General features: G+C 32.6%; 1 protein-coding gene across 4 annotated transcripts in view; it reads right to left on the bottom strand.

Moving 5' to 3' along the window:
- LOC145292185 (ubiquitin-like modifier-activating enzyme 6) overlaps positions 1 to 19,517 on the bottom strand; it is a 577,203-nt gene that overhangs the window by 512,115 nt on the left and 45,571 nt on the right. For 2 of the 4 annotated variants that reach the window (XM_080138474.1, XM_080138475.1), the window contains exon 2: positions 10,357 to 10,456. In XM_080138474.1, the coding sequence (XP_079994600.1) occupies positions 10,357 to 10,403 (47 nt within the window). In that variant the 5' untranslated portion in view covers positions 10,404 to 10,456. Of the gene's footprint in view, positions 1 to 10,356; positions 10,466 to 19,517 lie in introns of all 4 variants that reach the window. The other 2 variants (XM_080138476.1, XM_080138473.1) reach the window with 1 other exon arrangement.

Here is a 19,517-nt window from a genome sequence, read left to right as displayed (position 1 = left end):
ACTGAAACCACCGTCAATAATTTTCCCCACTCCTTATCTGTGCCTAAATCAAAACGTAGATTCCATGAACAAAGCTTCTTTCTTAGAACTGCACGCCTGTGGAACTCTGTTCCGCTTGCCTGTTTCCTTCCCGACTTCAACCTGGATGTCTTCAAGTCCAACACAAACAAATTCCTGATGAACCGCCCCCCTAAGTAATGACACCTTATCAATTCTCCAATACTATTGCTACACTATCCCATTGATTACTGTACACACAATAACCCTTATCCCCGAGCGGCCATTGGGCCTTAATAAGTGGTGAACTCCATGATAAAAAAAAAAACATCAATTTCCATAAAGGTAGATTGCAGTTTTTTTTTTTTCTAATATTCAACGTCATCGATTGACCAATAAAAAAGTTTTCCATACACATAAAAACTAAATTTCAAAATTGATAAACAATAACTGTAAACGAGCATGGACACGCGTATGCAAATACTGAGTTGTGGGCGAATTGACGTTACGGTAGGGAAAAAGAAATAGGATATAAAAAGGGACGTGTGCACAGACAAGAGGGCACGTTTGAGAACATATTCGAGAGGACAGATAGAAGGAGCGTGATCACATTTTATAAAAAAAAATACTAGGAAATAAATGTTGCTACAAAAAAAAAAGGGGGGGGGTCAAGTTATTATTTGTCTTATGTTCCCTGCGACATACTCTGCTACAACATGTTGAGTCTACGTGTATAAACGTATGTAACGTTACATAACAAGGAGATAGTGATACTGCAAAATCATCAGCCATTATAAACTGAAGAAAGCAGACTGTTTTGATAAATGTTCAGTGAAGCCTTGGTGTCAAGGTAACCATTTTCCAGGAACAAAAACAAGTAATAAACGTATTAGATGGCAACAATATTTTAACAATGACTGATATTTGTTTGTTTAATTTTTATTTAATTATTTGAACTATTATCCTCATCTTCTAGTTGTTGTTTTTCATCACATTTCAGCCAATTATTCCTCTGGCCTTCATCACGTTAACCGCGACAGGATAGACGAGGATAATAGTCCAAATAATTTTTTGTTTTAAATTATACAATTTACTCATCTCCAAAAATAATTCCAAACTAATTCATTTTTTTTTTTTTTGTCAATAAAAATAATATTTTAACAATGACTTATGTTTGCTTGTTTGTTTGGTTGTTTTTTTTTTGTTAATAAAAATAATATTTTAACAATGACTGATGTTTGCTTGTTTGTTTGGTTGTTAATAAAAATAATAAAAAATTCCTAAAACTATTTTCTTGTACAGAGAAATCAATGATTTTTTGCTTTCAATTGTTATAGTAATAACTAGTGTTGGAATAATTGTGAATCAAAAAACTTGAAACTTTTTGGAATATCAGCATTGGAAAAATATTAGGCTGGTTTCCTGTTCTAAAAATGATGCTTTCCATTTTTTGGATTAAAATTCAATTTTTCATTGTGGGTAATAATGATACAATGATAAACATTTGTTTGTAAACTACCAGTAAAACTAGAATCCATATATCATAAAAAGGAATTTAGGTAAAAATGACGCTGAGAGAAATAGCATGATAAAATGGTACGAGTAGATAAACAGGAAAAAAATAGCATAAAAATATACACGAAAATCTCACAATGATTTTATTAAACTACTATTTTTTTTAATCAATTATGAGGAAAAGATTTAAGAAAAAATAGTTTTAAAAATCTACTCATGTAATATATGCCCTCATCCCCAAGTGTATTGTAACTTTTGCAAAAATATCTTTGAACATTATAGTGGGGAGTTATGGTAATTCATTAATTAAATATTAAATATTAACTAAATATTTAGAAATTTAAAAATCACAATCTGTAATTGTATCAAAAATTAGAAATTTTATCAGAATTGGAAAAAAATTGGAATCGTGTCATCAATAGTAATAACATTTTATAAAATGATTTCTTTCCTTTATTTTTTGTTTTTTACTTTTTAGAGTGGTAGGGGGGGGGTGTTTCGGTTCGTTGTACCTTTTGACATCATAACCTTCACCCTTTGAAACAACCGGCTTTTACTCACTGAAATTCAGTGTTTCATTTGTTATTAAATTTATTCTATTTCACCTGAATGGCTGCCAAAGTGTGTCCAGACATCCTTTTTCTTCACTTTACACTATTTGTTTCTTTTTATTATTTCTCTTGAAAATATCATTTCATGCCACAACTGAGTATAATTACAAACTCGAATACAAAGGAAGTAAAGAATTAAAAAAAAAAAGAAGAATCATGCCGATTAAAGATCTTTCAAAAACGTACAAACATCATTGTTTCAATTCCATGTGCTATTGTAATCCCCAGACGTAAAAAGCCAGCAAAATACTGATCATTTTTTTAAATATTCTAGTTAAAGATGTTCATAGAATTTATTACAATTATTCTTTAAAAACAAAATAAATTAATGGAAATGTTAAAAGTTAAATATTGGTTATATTTGAAAGATCATATTACTCAGTAAAAAACAAAAAAAAAGAAAATGAAAATATTTTTAAAACATTTGTTAGGAAATTTAAAAACACTTAAGAACCATGAAGCAGTAAATTATTTGAAAAAAAAAACAACTTTTTTTTAATTCGATGTCATAAAGATTTGTTTTGAAGATAAGTAGTAGAATAAAATATCAATTAACTAGATTGTGAAAGTATTGCTGATGACAGTCGTCCAATAAAGCTTCTTTAATAAATACTCTAATTATTTTCTTAATAATGTAATAATTATAAACTAGTAGGACCTGTGGAAATTCCACAGAGGACTCATTTATCTCTATATAAATAAAATGAACTCATTTTTTCCCGTCGGATTTTGACCTTAATAGGATTAAAAATCAAGATATTTCATGCAAATATAATATGCACAAACAGCAGAACAATATCTGAGGTGTGTTATAGGCTTATTATTTCTCAAATTCCTCGATAATCTTAGATTTCTATACTTTTTCTGCTGAGAAGTCACGGCCAAAATCGGTTAAGATCAATGGAAGTAGTAAAATATTTTCTCTCTAATAAATTCCTCCTCCCCCTGCCACCACTTAACACCGTTTGGGGATCGTTCACAAGGAACAGTTGAGAAGAGAACACCGGTTTGGCTTCGTAGTTCTTTCATGTGTAGTTATTTAAAATCACTAAACTAAGCTGCAGTGCTCTGTGGCATAGTGGTTAGCGTGCTGGACAATTCACATTATATTTTCACGTTCGCGCCGACCTACCGTAGTCGTTTTTTTTTTTTTTTTTTTTCCTAAACAACTGGAATGGACTTTTCTTGGTAGCCGAACTGTTAACGTTGCAGATGTTTTTTTTTTGTTTTTTTTTTCACACTTTATTTTCCTACTTTTACTCATGACTCCGGGTTTGATCCTTCCTACTTACCTACCATAACATTTTTTAAAACTCCCCCCCCCGTCCCGGAAACAAACACTCGGGCAACGCCGGGTACCCCCACTAGTATGTAATATATTGATGTTGGCATTCTGTAGATGTTCAGTGTAAATGGAGACACTGATATTATTGTAGCTTTTTTTGTTAAAACTGCAAAAATATTTATCTAAGCTAGCACGACACCCGGTAAAGCTCGGTCGTAAAGTACGCTTAAATATGATATTTTAATTCTTGCAAATTTTGTATATATTATTATTCTGTTTAAAGTTGCGATTTCAAAAATAAAAAAAAATATATCCATATGAGTTGGGTTTATTAGCTTGATTTGAAACCGAAATAAAAACTTATGAATATATATATATATATAACTTGAGTTCCTTCAGTCATAATCGAAACCGAAACTAAAACTTATGAAGAATTCTTGATAAAGTTATTTATAAAAAAGTAGATGATTTAAGTGCAATCAGCTATAGTCGAAACCGAAACCAGAACTTATGAAGAATTCTTGGTAAAATTATTTATGGCAAGAAATAGAATAACATAACAATTAAACGACCCGGATGTAAGTGTGACACACAAAAGAACACACACGCTATCGTATTAATATATAGATGATCAATTTTTTTGTTATTCCTTCTCCTCCTACTATTACTACTACTAGGATGACTTGGCTAAAATACACATTATCAAGCCAATTTATTTTTAAGGTTATCTATCATAAAAAAAAAAAAAAAACGATAATTCTTTATTAATTCATCATGTCATTGGCAGATGTTTAAACCATAACAGAAATTCTCATTCCGATTTTAATCTCATGTACAAAAAAAAATGTTTAAAACAGAAAAAAGGCATATTGAGATGGAATATAAAATTTTAGTCAAAAACTAAGGTTGTTTCTAGGAGCCAAATAAATCCATTGCTTCAGATGATGGAGTCAGTGAAAATTGTCCAACAAAAATAAAAATGATACATGAAAAAAAAAAAAATTGTAAAAATCTGTCATTATAAAATGGTGATCGCCTTTTATACTCAGACGTTCCCATTTCTCTACTATGAAGAAAAAAAAATTGTGAGAACCATCATTACAAAATCTACATTCTATAGTAACAGTCATGTTTCAAATGTCCACTACTGTAGGGAAGGTGACTGTGCTAAATTTTCGCCATTTCACACCAGCTCAAACCTGAGGGATACTTTCACAAAAATAGTGTTCTACTCATCTGTTATCAATAAAAACACATTTGGGGTAGGATTTTCCAGGGAGGGGGGACCTCTCACACCCAACTCCATTCCAGCACAGTTCACCTTTTCTGTACATTTCTTATTTGATACATTTACTTGGGGGAGGGGAGAGGGTCCTCTTATCCTAATCCAACCAGTCTTGACAACTTTTTTATTATATTCTTTTATGAAAAAAATTATCAGACTGAGTTTTACCTTCTTTTTCAATTGAATTCTTTAGACTTCGGTTCATTAACAAAAACATACCTGCTCATTTCAAGATCCAAAATGATAGCATTTGGGTCATAAAATGGATAGACATGTTTTGTTTTGTTTTTTATTTTTTATTTTAAAAACAAGTTGAGCCTATAAAATTTGAATTGCTGTGTGTTTTTGGAACATGTCTATTTTTTTTACAATAAAAAACATTATTTTAACAAGTGGAAAATTTCTAAGAGCAGAGTTTGGCTATGGATTCCACAAATTCTACTAAAGATAAAAGTCAACTCTTTAGAATGCACAAAAAATCAACTCTTTAGAATGCACAAAAAATACAGATCAAAAAGTTCTTAAAAATACAGAATAGTTTCAATTAAAAAACTAAAAGTTAAGGAAAGTAAAGGAATTCATTTTAATATAAAATGGTGTAAAAAAAAAAAACCTAACACATTCTTACACTTGATTAAAAAAATTCTATATTTTAGTAAATAAATTATTTGTTCTTTTATTTCAGTGTGTGCAAAAAATAATTTGCTAGCTGCCATCCCTGGTGTTGCCTGGAAATGATTGAAGATCCATATTAACATTTTTTTTTTCAGTAAACTTCGATTTATGGATAAAATAGAATCGTCTTTAATGTTTATGGATGTTCAAAACAAATGCCGATTTTGTCATTTTATTGCAAAAAAAAATTCTAATAAAAAATTATTATCATTGGATTCCTCATTAAATTTTATTAGGGAAAAATTTTGCTTACTCTTCGTATAGGGTTTTGCTTTCAATTGCATTCCTAGACACTTTTATGTTACAGATTATTGCTATTCTGTTTTAGCAAGATCCTTCTTGTATTTTTTTTTTTTTTTACATGGAAGTCACATCTTATCAAGGCCCGGAGGCAACTCGGGGATAAGGGTACAGTAATCAATAGGACAATATCGTAGTAATCATTAGTAATGGAGATCTGATAAAGTGTCTTACTTAAGGGGGCAGTTCATCAGGAACTTGTTTATGTTGGACTTGAAGACATCCAAGTTGTAGTCAGGTGGGAAACAGGCAAATGGAAGAGAGTTCCACAGACGTGCACTTCTAAGAAAGAAGCTTTGTTCATGGAATCTACGTTTTGACTCAGGCACAGATAAAGAGTGGGGAAAATTACTGACAGTGGTTTCAGCTAGACGGGTGTTTTTTGTAAAAGATTGGCGGGGGGGGGGGGGCAGAAATTGGAGCTCAGACGAGCACTTGCCATGGAAATAACGATAAAACAAGGACAGGCTCGCAACGTCCCTTCTGTGGGAGAGAGATTGCAAGGAAGAGAAAACGGCATCCCCCACTAGGCTACAAAGTCTATTTTGTACTCTGTCAAGGCAGGATAGGCTGTTTTTAGCAGCTCCTGCCCAGATATGGCAGCAGTACTCCATCCTTGGATGTACTTGGCTTTTATATAGTTTTATTGTAGTTTTTCATTATATCAAATTATGAGAGAAAATTAATGCTAACATCTCAGATTATGAGCAGGAAAAGTGATGCAAAGTATTAAATTATGTCAGCAGTTTTGCTTGGATTGTATTTAAAGACTACTAGCATGGTGACCTAATGTTGCCTGGGATTGAAAGATTGTCAACAAATATTTCACACTCTCATATTTTTATTGTTATCGAAATCGGTGAAATCGCCCATTTTTCAATCAAATCGATTAATTGCCTGTTCTACCTGGATACCCATTGCGGTGCACCAAGAGAAAGCTCACATACCTATCGCAGTGACTTGGTTCACAATACATTGGAGTCTAAATTGCACTGTAGAGAACCTACTGTTGCTTTTATAAAATGTTTTTTTATATATAATGCCTTGAATTAAAGTTTAAAATGCAAAAAGTTAAGTATCATGCTGCAATTGTGCTCTAAACAAATATTCATTTCAAACATGCCCCTGTCATATCAAAGAACCTACTGTTGATTTTATATGTCAAGCCTTTCGGTTTGTGTGGTAATAAAACTTCTCGAATGCACTTGTGATGTTAGGCTGTGTAAGGTGTTAAATTTCTTAGACATTACATGCATAGTCATTAAAAAATAAAATTATGCATTGTCCCAAAATTATGACTCCACATTCATAGAGATAAAAGATTAAAACTGAAAAGATAATTTTGGATTTTTCATATTAAAAGCAGCTTTCAGGAGATGATGAACAGTCAAGTACTCAATACATTACTCATAACTTATATATTAAGATTATTGCAGTTCTAGTATTGCAGTTCTAGTATTGCAGTTCTTTTATTGCAGTTCTAGTATTGCAGTTCTTTTATTGCAGTTCTAGGAACAAACAATATTAAAGTTGATCACCTGCCAATTTAGAAACCTATATTCAAATAGCTTTCTTTTTTTTCCTGATAGAAAAGAAACATGTCTATAACTAGATTAAACTTGTTACATTGATGTAAACTATTACGGTTGCATGTTCTAATTGCATGTCATCCAATCAGCTTCAATCTGTAGCATTAAAGTCATCAAGAAGGAAGAGTGTATGATCCCTGTGGATTTTTCTGGTGGTTTCTCTCAGCTTAAAATGTCCAACATTTTCATTGTAGGAAGCCAAACACAGACACTGATAAAGGACAAGTATAGACTGTTGCTGAATCACTTAGAGCTGTGCCAAATCCCAATCATTGTCCGCAGCTTGATTAGAAGATAATATAAGGATAAACTCCAAGCAGCCAACATGCAGGATTATCAATGTAAACAAGTTCTTGTTCAGCTGTCTCCTTAATCCAAATTCTACCCAATTTAAATCATTAATGATTACTAGAGCTAGGACAACAGCATATTCTTTTCATTGTTTTAATTCTCGAGTGTATTGATATCTTATCTGATTTTAGATAGAGTAATGTGGTTTTCGGTTGATTAACTGTATCGGATATATACTCAAGAGTCAAAACAATGATAAGAATTTTCTGTTGTCATAACTCTAATAATTACTAAATTACCACCTTACATGCATTAACCCTTATCGTCGAGTGGCCTTCGAGCCTTGGTAAGTGGTGACTTCCTTGAGAAAAAAAAAAAAAAAAAACTACAAGCATCATTACAACCGTATTGCCTCTGGATTTGGGTTGTCCTTGCTAGTTGTACTAAGTAGTATTTGTGTGAAAGAGAATATTTATGATGGCTATAGTGTATACAGAACTAGCTCCACTTTTTGAAGATTAGTCTGAGAAACTGTACGTCCAAATACGACAGTATATATGCAATATAAGGATACTTCAGGACAAAAAGTGATCAAATAGAATTGATAAGCTTAAAAGTATGTGCTATAGCACCTATTGACAGGTCCTGTTTTTATTCCAGTCACCCTCTTCACCATGTTGACTGATGATGTTGATAACTAGAGCTAGGACACCAGCATATTTTTTTCATTGTTTTGACTCTCGAGTGTGCATCCATTAATATCTTATGTTTTTATATACAGTGATGTGGTTCTCAGTTGTCTGTTTCAGATATATACTCGAGTCAAAACAATAAGAATATTCTGTTGTCATAGCCCTAATGATAACTAGACCATTTAGAAAATAATATACATCAAATAGACATGAAGTATTATATTAGCATACCGGGCAACGCCAAGTAACTTTGTTGATTATTATTATTAGAAAAAACAAAAGCAATTAGATTTTTTTAAAATGTGGATTTACAGCTTGGAATGTTTAGCCAAGAATTTAACTCAGAAATAAAATAAAGTTGATTTAAGAATTTTTGGACTAGTTGTGGAATTTGGTTAGAAGTAAACAGATTTTGGCTTATGTGAGAGATCACTTGTTTGTGTCTTTGGACATGTGAGTGGGGTTTTGCTGACATAATAGTTAATCAGCAGAGATCAAGCTAAATAGTTGGTGAGAAATGCATTAGCGAGTGGTCTATGGATAAATACAGAGTTACATCCTGTTTTTTTTTTCTTTTACAATGGTAACCATTTGAAAATAATATGGATGATCCCTGTTGGAAGCAGAAGGTGGAGAACCAGTGAAAATGTAGAAAGAGACTCGGCATGCCAAACTCCAAAAAGGGAATCTTTAAGGAATAAAAGGCATGTAAAATATAACTTATGATGTTCTTTCGGGGGTTTAGATAAATAAGAAGGTATGTCAGGGCTCGACATTGCAAGTGAAACAGTCGCATTTACGAATGATTTTTCAAAGTGGCGACTAGACATGAAACGCTTATCATTAGGCAATTGTGTTTCTTCCACCGACAATCTTCCAAAGCTCACTACTGAGTGAAAAAGCATAGAAAGATCTTTATGATGTACATACTCGTCACAGAACGAACATGTCATATTCTAAAAATCATGTGGGTTTTCTATTTCAAACTTTTCTATTTGGCTAGTAAATGAAAATATTTAGTTGTCAAAGGTCAACTAAAGGTAAATTTGTCCGTAGAGCCCCGTATGTGCCTTTTGGTCTGAGACAATCAGACATAGATGTTATTATGATTGTAAGAAAAGATGTCTATAAAAGATTGCGTGTCATGTTCGTTAACTACATGTATTTGTGAAGAAGAGCCACACTACAATGAACATTCTATATCCATGCAGGACACGATGAATATTTCTATACTCTGTATACACGCATTTATTGGATATCAAAGACACTGTTACATACACTACTAGACGATACAGGAGCCCATATAATATATATTGACACATGTAAGAAATACAGACGTGTATCTATACAAGCCTATGCTCATACTAGATGACACACTGTATATATCACAACATTAAGGAAAATCAGTTAACTAGACATTACACTGTTTATATACACTCACTCAGCTATCTAATGGTCATACTTGATGTTGCTCGTTGTCTATTTTTGGGTTGTTTTTTTTTTTTAAACATAGCATTCATTCATTCTTTTTTTCCAAAAATCTTTTTTTGTGTTTCAATCAAATGAAAGTATATTCATATGGATCAATACAGAGTTACATCCTGTTTTTTTTTTTTTCTTTTATGATGGTGACCATTTGAAAATAATTCCAATCTGGACCAAATATTTTCTGGAATTAATTAAATAAAATTACATTTTATTCTTAACAACATGCTGCAACGATCCACAAGAAAAAACTGATAAACTAGAATCAAATAATGATTTTGTTGCAAATAATGCAATCGATGACAAACAATAAACAAACTTTACTTTATATATTAGATGAAGAAATGAACAAGGATAAACTTCTGAAAAACATCCTAAAAATTCTCATCCAAAAATTGTCATAAAAAAGTATGTTATGCATTTAAGCATAGTAAACATTTAATTAGGTACACGCAACAATATGTAATCTATGGAAGTTGTAAAATATAAAATAAAAAAGTGTATTAACAAAGGAAGATGTTTTTGTAAGAAAAAGAAATAGACTTAACAGTGCATGCAATCATTTTGTAAAGATTCAGTATTAAAAAATATCAACAGTTAAAATAAAAAAATTCTGAAAGTTCTTGCTGACCTGTACAGAGAGTCATCAATTTCTGTCTCCACAGACATGGTTGACATATTGTTGATGTAAATGGCTTCGTTTCTGTTTGTCACTAATGATTAGCTTAAAACTGAAGAAGCTGAAAAAAAAAAGAGTATTGATTATCAAACTTGCAAACATTTAATACAAATGCAACTACCGTTAAACTAAATTTTTTAAATAGTATCTTTAATTCAAAAAACAGGGTGGAACGTTGAAAGTGTCGCCCTATAAAAAACAACACTCCTGCTTTATTTTAAAACTTTTATTGAAAAAAATCAATTCAGATAACTTGTATTATGTAGTAGAGCTGACATCTATTCAATGTAGCCGCCTTCAGCCTCAATCACCGCCTTGATATGGGTCTGAAATTGGGAGCATGCCTTCTCCATAAGCACTGGTAGGAGCTCGGCGGATGGCGGCAACCAGGCTGGCTTTGGTGTTGTGGGAAGTCATGTTAGTAACGTTCTCAACATATGACCAAACAAAGTAGTCGCTTTGAGGATTTGTACACGACTGGCAAATTAGTAAATAGTCTACACCAAAAAAAGAAAAACGGTTTTCGTCAAACGGAAATAGAATCATGTTGCCTTTTCTACGGTTACAATTTTATCATTCCACCCTGTATAAGTATCACTTTCCAGTAAAAAAAAAAAATGGCAGTATTATCTATGTGGTAGTAGTAGTTCAGTATAAGGTCAGAGTATCTGTGTGTTCTTGTTGAGAGTAAATCAGCATTTATTGATCATCAACAGCAGCTTTCTATTAATGTAACATATGTATCAAAGTATTTTCACATTAACTATATACAAAGTGGTTTAAATAGACACAGTGTTATCTGGGATAGATATTTGCACTTTGAGCAACCTAGCGTATGAGCAAGCTCTTTGAAACATCTCATGCCCACATTTGCTGATATGATAGGTCATTCCAAGATTAACAAGAGATCAAGTATGGATGTAGATTCTGTATGGAATCATTAATTTAATAAGAAAATCAACAAAACAACACCAAAAGATAAAAGCAAAACAAAAAAAGCAAGAGTCTTGTAGGTTGCTTGAAGCCCTGTGTGGCATGTTCTAAGAGATTTCTAAATTTAAGAAGGCTATGATAATGTGGCATAATTCACACTGACACACCGGTTCCCATTAGATCACCTCAGTTAAGCAATGTTTGTCCTGGTAAGTACTAAAATGGGTGACCATTTGGGAATTCCAGAATGTTGTATGTGTTCTTTGTTTTCAGTTGTCTAGCACTGGACTCAAGCAGTGCAAAGTCAGGAGAGGTGTGGTTGTCGATTGCACAACCTTTGCTTCACAATTACACGTGCAGTTACCCTTACAGGTAGTATCCATTGTCTCTTGAGACTAAACAGAGGCATCAATAATGCGAGAGGAAGCGTTGGCGCCAAGCAAACTGAATGAAAGGAAAAAACAAACAAAAAAGATGACAGACAAGATAAACGTTAAGTTGATAAGCACATTCATGTTAAAGTATAGACTATGCGTGAGTGTTCATTTAATGAAATATAAGAGTTGAAATCATTCAGTTCATCAGACTTAAGAGACTTCAATATACATAAATAAATGACAATCATTCAAATATGGGACGGGCATTAATGTAGAGAAATGAATCATATACTTTATAAAAGCTAGAAAGCACATCAAACAAGATACAATATAAATCCCTCTTTCCATTTAGTGTCACTTTTCTCTTCTCCTGTGATCAGACATTTTCTTAATATTTCGCAAGCTCAGTTTCCAGCAGGTTAACTCTCTTCAAAACAACACCATCTTTATGATGTTGTCCAATCACTTGCTTACAAATTTCCTTTGGTCAGTCACACTTCCTGCGATTCAAGACATCTATGCTTCTGCAATAATTTATCCAACGTGCTCCACATGACAATACTAATGTAACCAATTCATCCTAAGGATAACCTTCATGCTGGAAAAGTTTACTGTATTCAGAAATTCTTCACCTAATGCATTAAGTTTGGTTAGATTTTATTTTTCTTTTTTTACTTGAGAGTCACCATTTATCAAGGCTTGAAGGCCACTCAAGGATAACGATTAATGAATGTAAAGTGTTAGTGGAGTAATCGTCAATGGTGTAAATTGGGTAAAATTTGATTATTTATGGGGACGGCTCAACAAGATCTTGTTTACATTGGATTTGAAGGCTACCATGTTGTATTCAACCGAGAAGCAGGACAGTGGAACAGTGTTCCACAGGTGGGTAGTTCTGGGGAAGCTCTGTTTATGGAATCTGCATTTAGATTAAGGCACAGATGGAGTGTTAGATTTTACATTTCAGATCCATCTAATCATGGATCCATTATTATGCTGCAGTTGGATAAGAGACGATTGAGTGAGAGTCCAGCATTCATTATTGTTTGGTATATACACATTTTTTTTTTTAGTTCAAATAAAATTTAAAAAGAAAATGGATTTTAAAAGTTAAATTTAATTATATACGATTATATTATTGTTCATTAAATTATTAACTGAACTAAATTGTTCTCAAACTATAATTTTGTGTTAATCTTTTAATCTATAGAATTATTAAATAGAAATAGCTTCTCAAACTTAACTTTTTAATACACGAGGATTTGTCAAGAATTTTAAAGTTAGAAATTACTTCTGATTCCACAGTTAAAAAATTTCTATAGAAATTTTCAACTTTCAAACAGCCAGAATCTGAGGAAAGTCTGTAATAGAATGGGGACATAAAATGGTTGGTAACATTCAATGCTGACAAGGTTAAGTTTCTTTCCTTCATTAATTACAAGAAACCTTCTCAAACACTGATAGCCATGCCTAATGATACACCATCTGAAAGCTCTTCATTTAAAATCCTTGGCTTAATGTTCACAGGGAACAAAAATTAGAACAGATACATTGAAGGCATTGCCAATGCTGCTGCAAAGAAGGTGGGCTCTCTCTACTGTGTGAGAGGATTACTTATGCCTGAGAGTATCTTGTACCTCTACAAGGTGACCATCTGCCCATGTATGGAGTATTGTTGGCTGGTGCATCTGTATCTGCAACTAGCCTTTCTCTCCTCGACAGTATTCAAAAAAGAATCGTCAAGCAAATTCTGACCCTCGTCTCATCGATGAAATGTTGCCCCCCTGTGCCTATTTTACAAGTGTTTTATTGGAAGGTGCTTTGACGAACTACCAGCCCTTGTACCCTCTCAACATAAATACTCCCAATAAACCTGACAAGCAGAAAAATCCCACCCCTTACACAGTAGAGATCTCTAGATGCAGGAAAGCCTTTTACTCTAATAGTTTTTTCCCTCAAACTGTTAGACTTTGGAATTCCTTCTTGGGTTTATGCTTCCCTAACTGCAGAAGTGCAATATGAACAGAGATCTTGCTGCTCAACTCCCTACATAGAGTCCCTGCAAAATGTGTCCCAAATAGTAGCCCTCTACATGCAAGTGGCAATGTGCCTTGTGAATTAACAATAAAAAAAAAGTTGTTCCATTTTTTTTTTATTATCAAAAAAAGATCAAAATAGCTGACTTAAAATGCATTCTGGTTAACTTAATTCCATTTTTAAATTACTTTTTAAAATAGGATAATTTAAATTAGGTTTTATTTTAGACTCTTTTTGATTTCAATAAATAATCACTGTGCAAGTTACGTTCAGGTGAACTATAGACACATAAAGTGTGGTCAGAATATGATTTTGTTGCTGTTTATATAAAAACAAGTAGCATAAAATTTGAACATTTAAAATTGATAAAAAAGGATGAGATGGTTTGTTTGTTCAAGATTTTTATAATATGTAGAAATCAAAACTAATTTGAACTATCCCATATTTAAAAGAACTAATGTGCAGGCTTTTAACTTCCAATAATTTTATCAATAACATGTTATTTAACAACATGAAAATTGAACTGAACGGACTGAACCCATAAAGCGTCATGTCGATTGTAATGGAAATCTGACTAAATCTGTTCACGTAAACATCTTCAAATAAAACCTTAAGAGATCTTCTGCAAAACATGTTTATTTATAAACAATAAATCATAATACAAAATTAACTTAAGAAATTGTAATTTCTGTTATATCAATATTTAAAACCGTCTATTCACTGGGCTTGAATCATTGGTAGTATTTCTATTTCTTTTTTTTTTTTTGCAATTTAAACATTATCATTAGTTATCTGTTGATGCTAGTAATATCGAGCAGAGCAAAGAAAAACATCTGTAGGTTATATATATATATATATATATATATACATACACACACACACAACACACACACATATATATGGTAGCTTCCTTCAATCTTGACAGACTATAGATACCCACTGTAACGGTGCCTGCATGTGGAATTTTTGTGGCAAGAGATGTGCTAATTCCAACCACATCTCTCCTGAGTCACCGTTGTCGTGGCAAGTGGAGGTTCAGGATGAAAAGACACAATGTTGAGATAAGTTGAGAGCACATACAGCATCTAGAAATCCCAAATGGTCACCCATCTGGTACTAGCCAGGCTCAACGTTGCTTAACTTTAGTGATCTAACAAGAACTAGTGTGTCAATGTGATTATATCATACACACACACACTATATATATATATATATATATATATATATATATATAGAGAGAGAGAGAGAGAGAGAGAGAGTTTTAAATAAAATAGGTGGAAGTTTCTCAAGAGCTCTTTCGATTATCATCTCATCAGGAGAAAATCGATAGCATAAAAAATAATATTATGTCGAAAGTTAAAAGAGTTCTATTGGGGAACTATTAAATGTGCCAAAAGTTCGGGAACAACTAAAATTAAGTTTATTAACGTTTAAAAACGATTAAAATATTGACACAACGAGGGGGGGGGGAGAAAAGATTCAAAGTTCCCCAAAGAGAAACAATGCGTTCGCTGTTTCCTTTTGCCGGCACAAAGAAGGTTTACGCACTGCAATAAAGACAGACTCCAGAAACCATTTAAAGATTTTGGAGTATGTTTCTATTGTGGTGCGTAAACCCTCTTTGTGCCGGCAAAAGGAAACAGCAAATGCATTGTTTCTCTTTGGGGAACTTTGAATCTTTTCTCCCGTTTTTTTTTCCCCCTCGTTGTGCCAATATTTTAATCGTTTTTAAACGTTAATAAACTTAATTTAGTTGTTCCTGTACTTTTGGCACATTCAATAGTTCCCCAATAGAACTCTTTTAACTTTCGACATAATATTTTTTACGCCATCGATTTTCTCCTCATGAGATGATAGCCGAAAGAGCTCTTGAGAAACTTCCACCTATTTTATTTAAAACTAATATATATATATATATATATATATATATATATATATATATATATATATATAAACAGCTTCCCTTTTCATCTTTGAATATCAGACCAATTATTCTGAAAAAAAAAAAAAAAGAAAGCCCAGTTCTCTCAGCCCAACCTTTCCTTTTTAGTAAATACCTAAACTTGAAATCAAACATTTGAATATAAGTACAATCTTGAAGCGTTGAATGTTGAAAATTCTACTTCAAATTAAAGCGTGACAGACTAACTGACAAGCAGACCCTCTTATAGAAATGCCTGAATACATCTAAAAAAAAAAATGATGCCCTCGTAAAATCCACAGTTTTACAAATTAAAATGTTATTTCAAAATTGTAGCGAAGGTACTGGGAAGACATCTCGCCTGCCAATCGCCAAAAAGATTTCCATGGCAACATATATTGCATGTGAGTATAATCAAGTCCAACTTTGGCACAATCTTGAGCCTCAAGATGACAGCTAGCAGTGACGTCGTGGAGTAAAAAGTGTATATATATTGTTGCTTGTGATGCACGGCATAATAATATTGACACACCGGTTCTCGTTAATTACCAAAGTTAAGCAACGTTGAGCCTGTTCAATATCAGATGGGTGACAAATTTTGGAATTCAAAGCACTGTACGTAGGACGTTGACACCTCCCTGTAAGAGTTGCAAAAACCTAACGTCATCATCTCCCCTAACAGTGACATGCATGCGACCGGAGGACCATTTGTGAATTTCATACTCCCATGGAACTTCCTCTTTTGGAGGAAGCTAGTTAAACCCGCATTGGGTTAACCCAATGCGGGTTTAACAAGCTTCCTCCAAAAGAGGCACTAACTAGTGCCATTTCCATTTTTTTTTATTTTTGTAAATTAAATCTAAAAGGGCCAAGTCATTGGACGATATGTTATTTGCATACATGATGGCAAAAGAGACTATAAAATGGAGCCAAATTATATTGACAGCAGACAGAGGAATGTGTTCATATCAAAAGGTAATCTGCATATTGCAACCATTCTTGGGCGAGAGAACAGAAAGAAGTGGAAAGGAAAATGTTAATTTGACTGAGGGTCAAAATATTTTTTAGAATGCAACAACATCCATGCTGAACTTTTTATTTTAATGTAAAAGTCACATTTTTTAAATGACTTTGAAACCGTTGAGTCAATCCAACATATATTTTAGCCACAGCATAACTGTCACACACCAATGTTCATAAAGCTTCATCATGTCGTAAAAATGTTAAGATTTATTGAAGAAAAAACTCAAACAACCAAAGCGTGACAAACCAATTAACTGACAAAAAAAAAAAAAAAAAAAAAGCGCCATATCAAACAATAAAAAGTAATTGTGCGTTCAACTGTAAATATAAACAAAATAGAATTTCCTTTCAAGACATTTGTATTCCAACTATAAATTACTACCTGACATAAAAAGAATCAATTAGGCTTCAAGGACTCCACAAAAAAATAGCTATATTGAAAATTGACTTCTGGTGAAAAAAAAACAATTCTGGTTTACTATCTGTGTTTTAAGATATCACGTGCACCTAAACTCAACACAAAATTGTCTTTCATTTTGCTTATTTTCTGGGATCCTTGAAACCTAATTGATCCCATAAAAAGAAACGTCAAAAACATATTTGTTTATATATTCTTGTCAAATCTTGATATCAATTAAACAATCAAACAAGATCTTTTATGTTGATGTTTCTCGTATATAAGTTACCTTGATAATTGACACATGAAATTATTTTTCCATATTTCACTGGCCTCTTGTAATTGAGAAGCATGGGTTGCGAAATCTCCATCCACACCTCTCCTGAGTTGGCACTACTTGGTTCTAGTGGCAAGGAGAAATCTAGGACAACTGGAAACAATGCCAAGATAAGCAAAAAGCACATACAGCGCCTGGTATTTTCACATGGTCACCAATTTTAACACTCACCAAGCTCAACGATGCTTTATTCAGTGATTTAATAAGAACTGGTGTTTCAGCGTGATTATTCCGTATATGATTGTGCATATTTAATCTAATAATAATGTTGATTGGTTGTTTTTGTTTTACGGCATATCAACCTTTTCAGCTTATTTAATGCCGAATCCAGTGATTTTGAAGAAAATTTTTAATAGAGTATATTTGTTTTTTTCAAGTCGGTTTCTATTCAACCCATAGTTGGGACCCTAACAGGTGCCACTCTGGGTCAGAGTGGACCTGGAAGCAATGGTAATTAAAGAGTGGCTCCACACTTCCCAAAGCCCACAAGCAGGGGGCCTCACCATCAGATATAGTTTAAGGTCATATCCAGGACCTGTAATAATAAACAGACATTTTAAATGAAAAAGGTTTTTAAAGAAAACTCCAGCATAATCATTAACTTTCGCACTAAAAAGCTATTTTATTATTAGATGAAACTTGTGGATACATTTCTATTGTTTATAGTTAATATGCAATTACAGTTGAATTTCTTAATATTTTGTGTAATAATTGGTTTATTTCCTTTAAACTTAATTTTATTTGTTAACATTGCGATTTGGAAATAAATATATCACTTTAACGAACCTATCCATGTTACATTAAAATATAAACATACAAAATTTGCCAGTGAGGAAGAATCCTTGTCAAAAAAAAAAAAAAAATTGCTCCACCATTAATATTAATTGGCATCCACATAAAAAAAATGATATCAGCAAAGTTGGGAGGTGACAGTGATTAAGTGGTTAATGACATGAACTGATGACCTGAGTGTTTCAAGTTCAAATCCAGTTCATTCCACAAAAATCACTTTCACTCAAGATGTTGGCAACCTTTTTGTGGTCCCTCCCATAAGTGCCCAATGTCTTTCTAGAAAAAATTCCGACTAGAAAAATATCAGGGAAACCTATGCCAATAATAGAATTTTTGAATTCATATGATATGATGATAATCAACAAAGTTGAATGTATTTAAAATTTTGGAATTCGATATTTAGTGTGATGCAAAAAGGAAAATGAAAACTTATTCTGTAATAATGTTTTATTTATTTGGGGTTTGTGGGGACTAGTAAATAAAAGTACACTCCCAACGAAATGTTAACTCGTTGACTGCCAAATACAAAATTTTTAAAAACGTTGGTTACAGCCAGGTTTTGTGCATTCTTCCAGTCCAAAAGAAAAAATATTTATAAAATTGATTTTTTTCTTTGAGCCTACAGGTGGATATTAAAAAAAAAAAAACCCTGAGCCTTTTATTTATAAACCGAAGAGAGAGAGAGAGAGAGAGAGAGAGAGAGAGAGAGAGAGAGAGAGAGAGAGAGAGAAAAGAAAAGCACAGTAATCGAGAGAGAGAAAAATCAGTCTTCACTGTAAGAGCAAAATACACTCCCATTGAAATTACTAAAAAAAAAATAAAACAGAAGGAAAATATCACCAAAAAAAAAAAATAAAAAATAAATAAATAAATAAAATAAGTACATTTATAAACATTTCTCTTTAATTTCTTTTTTTTTTCTCTCATTTCCTCAATGAATTATTCAATTTGAACATTCTCCTTTGAAGCTAATATTTTGTTATAAATAAAGTTTAAACTTTGAATGCACGTCTTTTTGCCTTTATCTACATGAAAGTTGACCGATCTAGGTTTTAATATTAAATTAAATGGCCCATAAAAGATGTCATAGGTTATCATCTCCCTCCTCTCATTCTGAGCTTCCTCAAGATAAAATAGAGAAATATATTAACTCCCATTAACACAATTAAAGGGAAGTGATGGTGCTGTAGTGGTTAACAACACTGACTGACGACCTGGGTGCTCCAAATTCAAGTCCAGTTCACTCCACAAAAATCACTTTCACTTAGGATGTTGGCAACCTTCATGTGGCCCCTC

This window comes from Euprymna scolopes, chromosome 13, assembly GCF_053919585.1.
Source record: "Euprymna scolopes isolate OS-2025 chromosome 13, ASM5391958v1, whole genome shotgun sequence".
Taxonomy (NCBI): domain Eukaryota; kingdom Metazoa; phylum Mollusca; class Cephalopoda; order Sepiida; family Sepiolidae; genus Euprymna; species Euprymna scolopes.
Note: the sequence above shows the minus strand (reverse complement) of the source record. Positions and strands in the feature narration are given on the sequence as shown.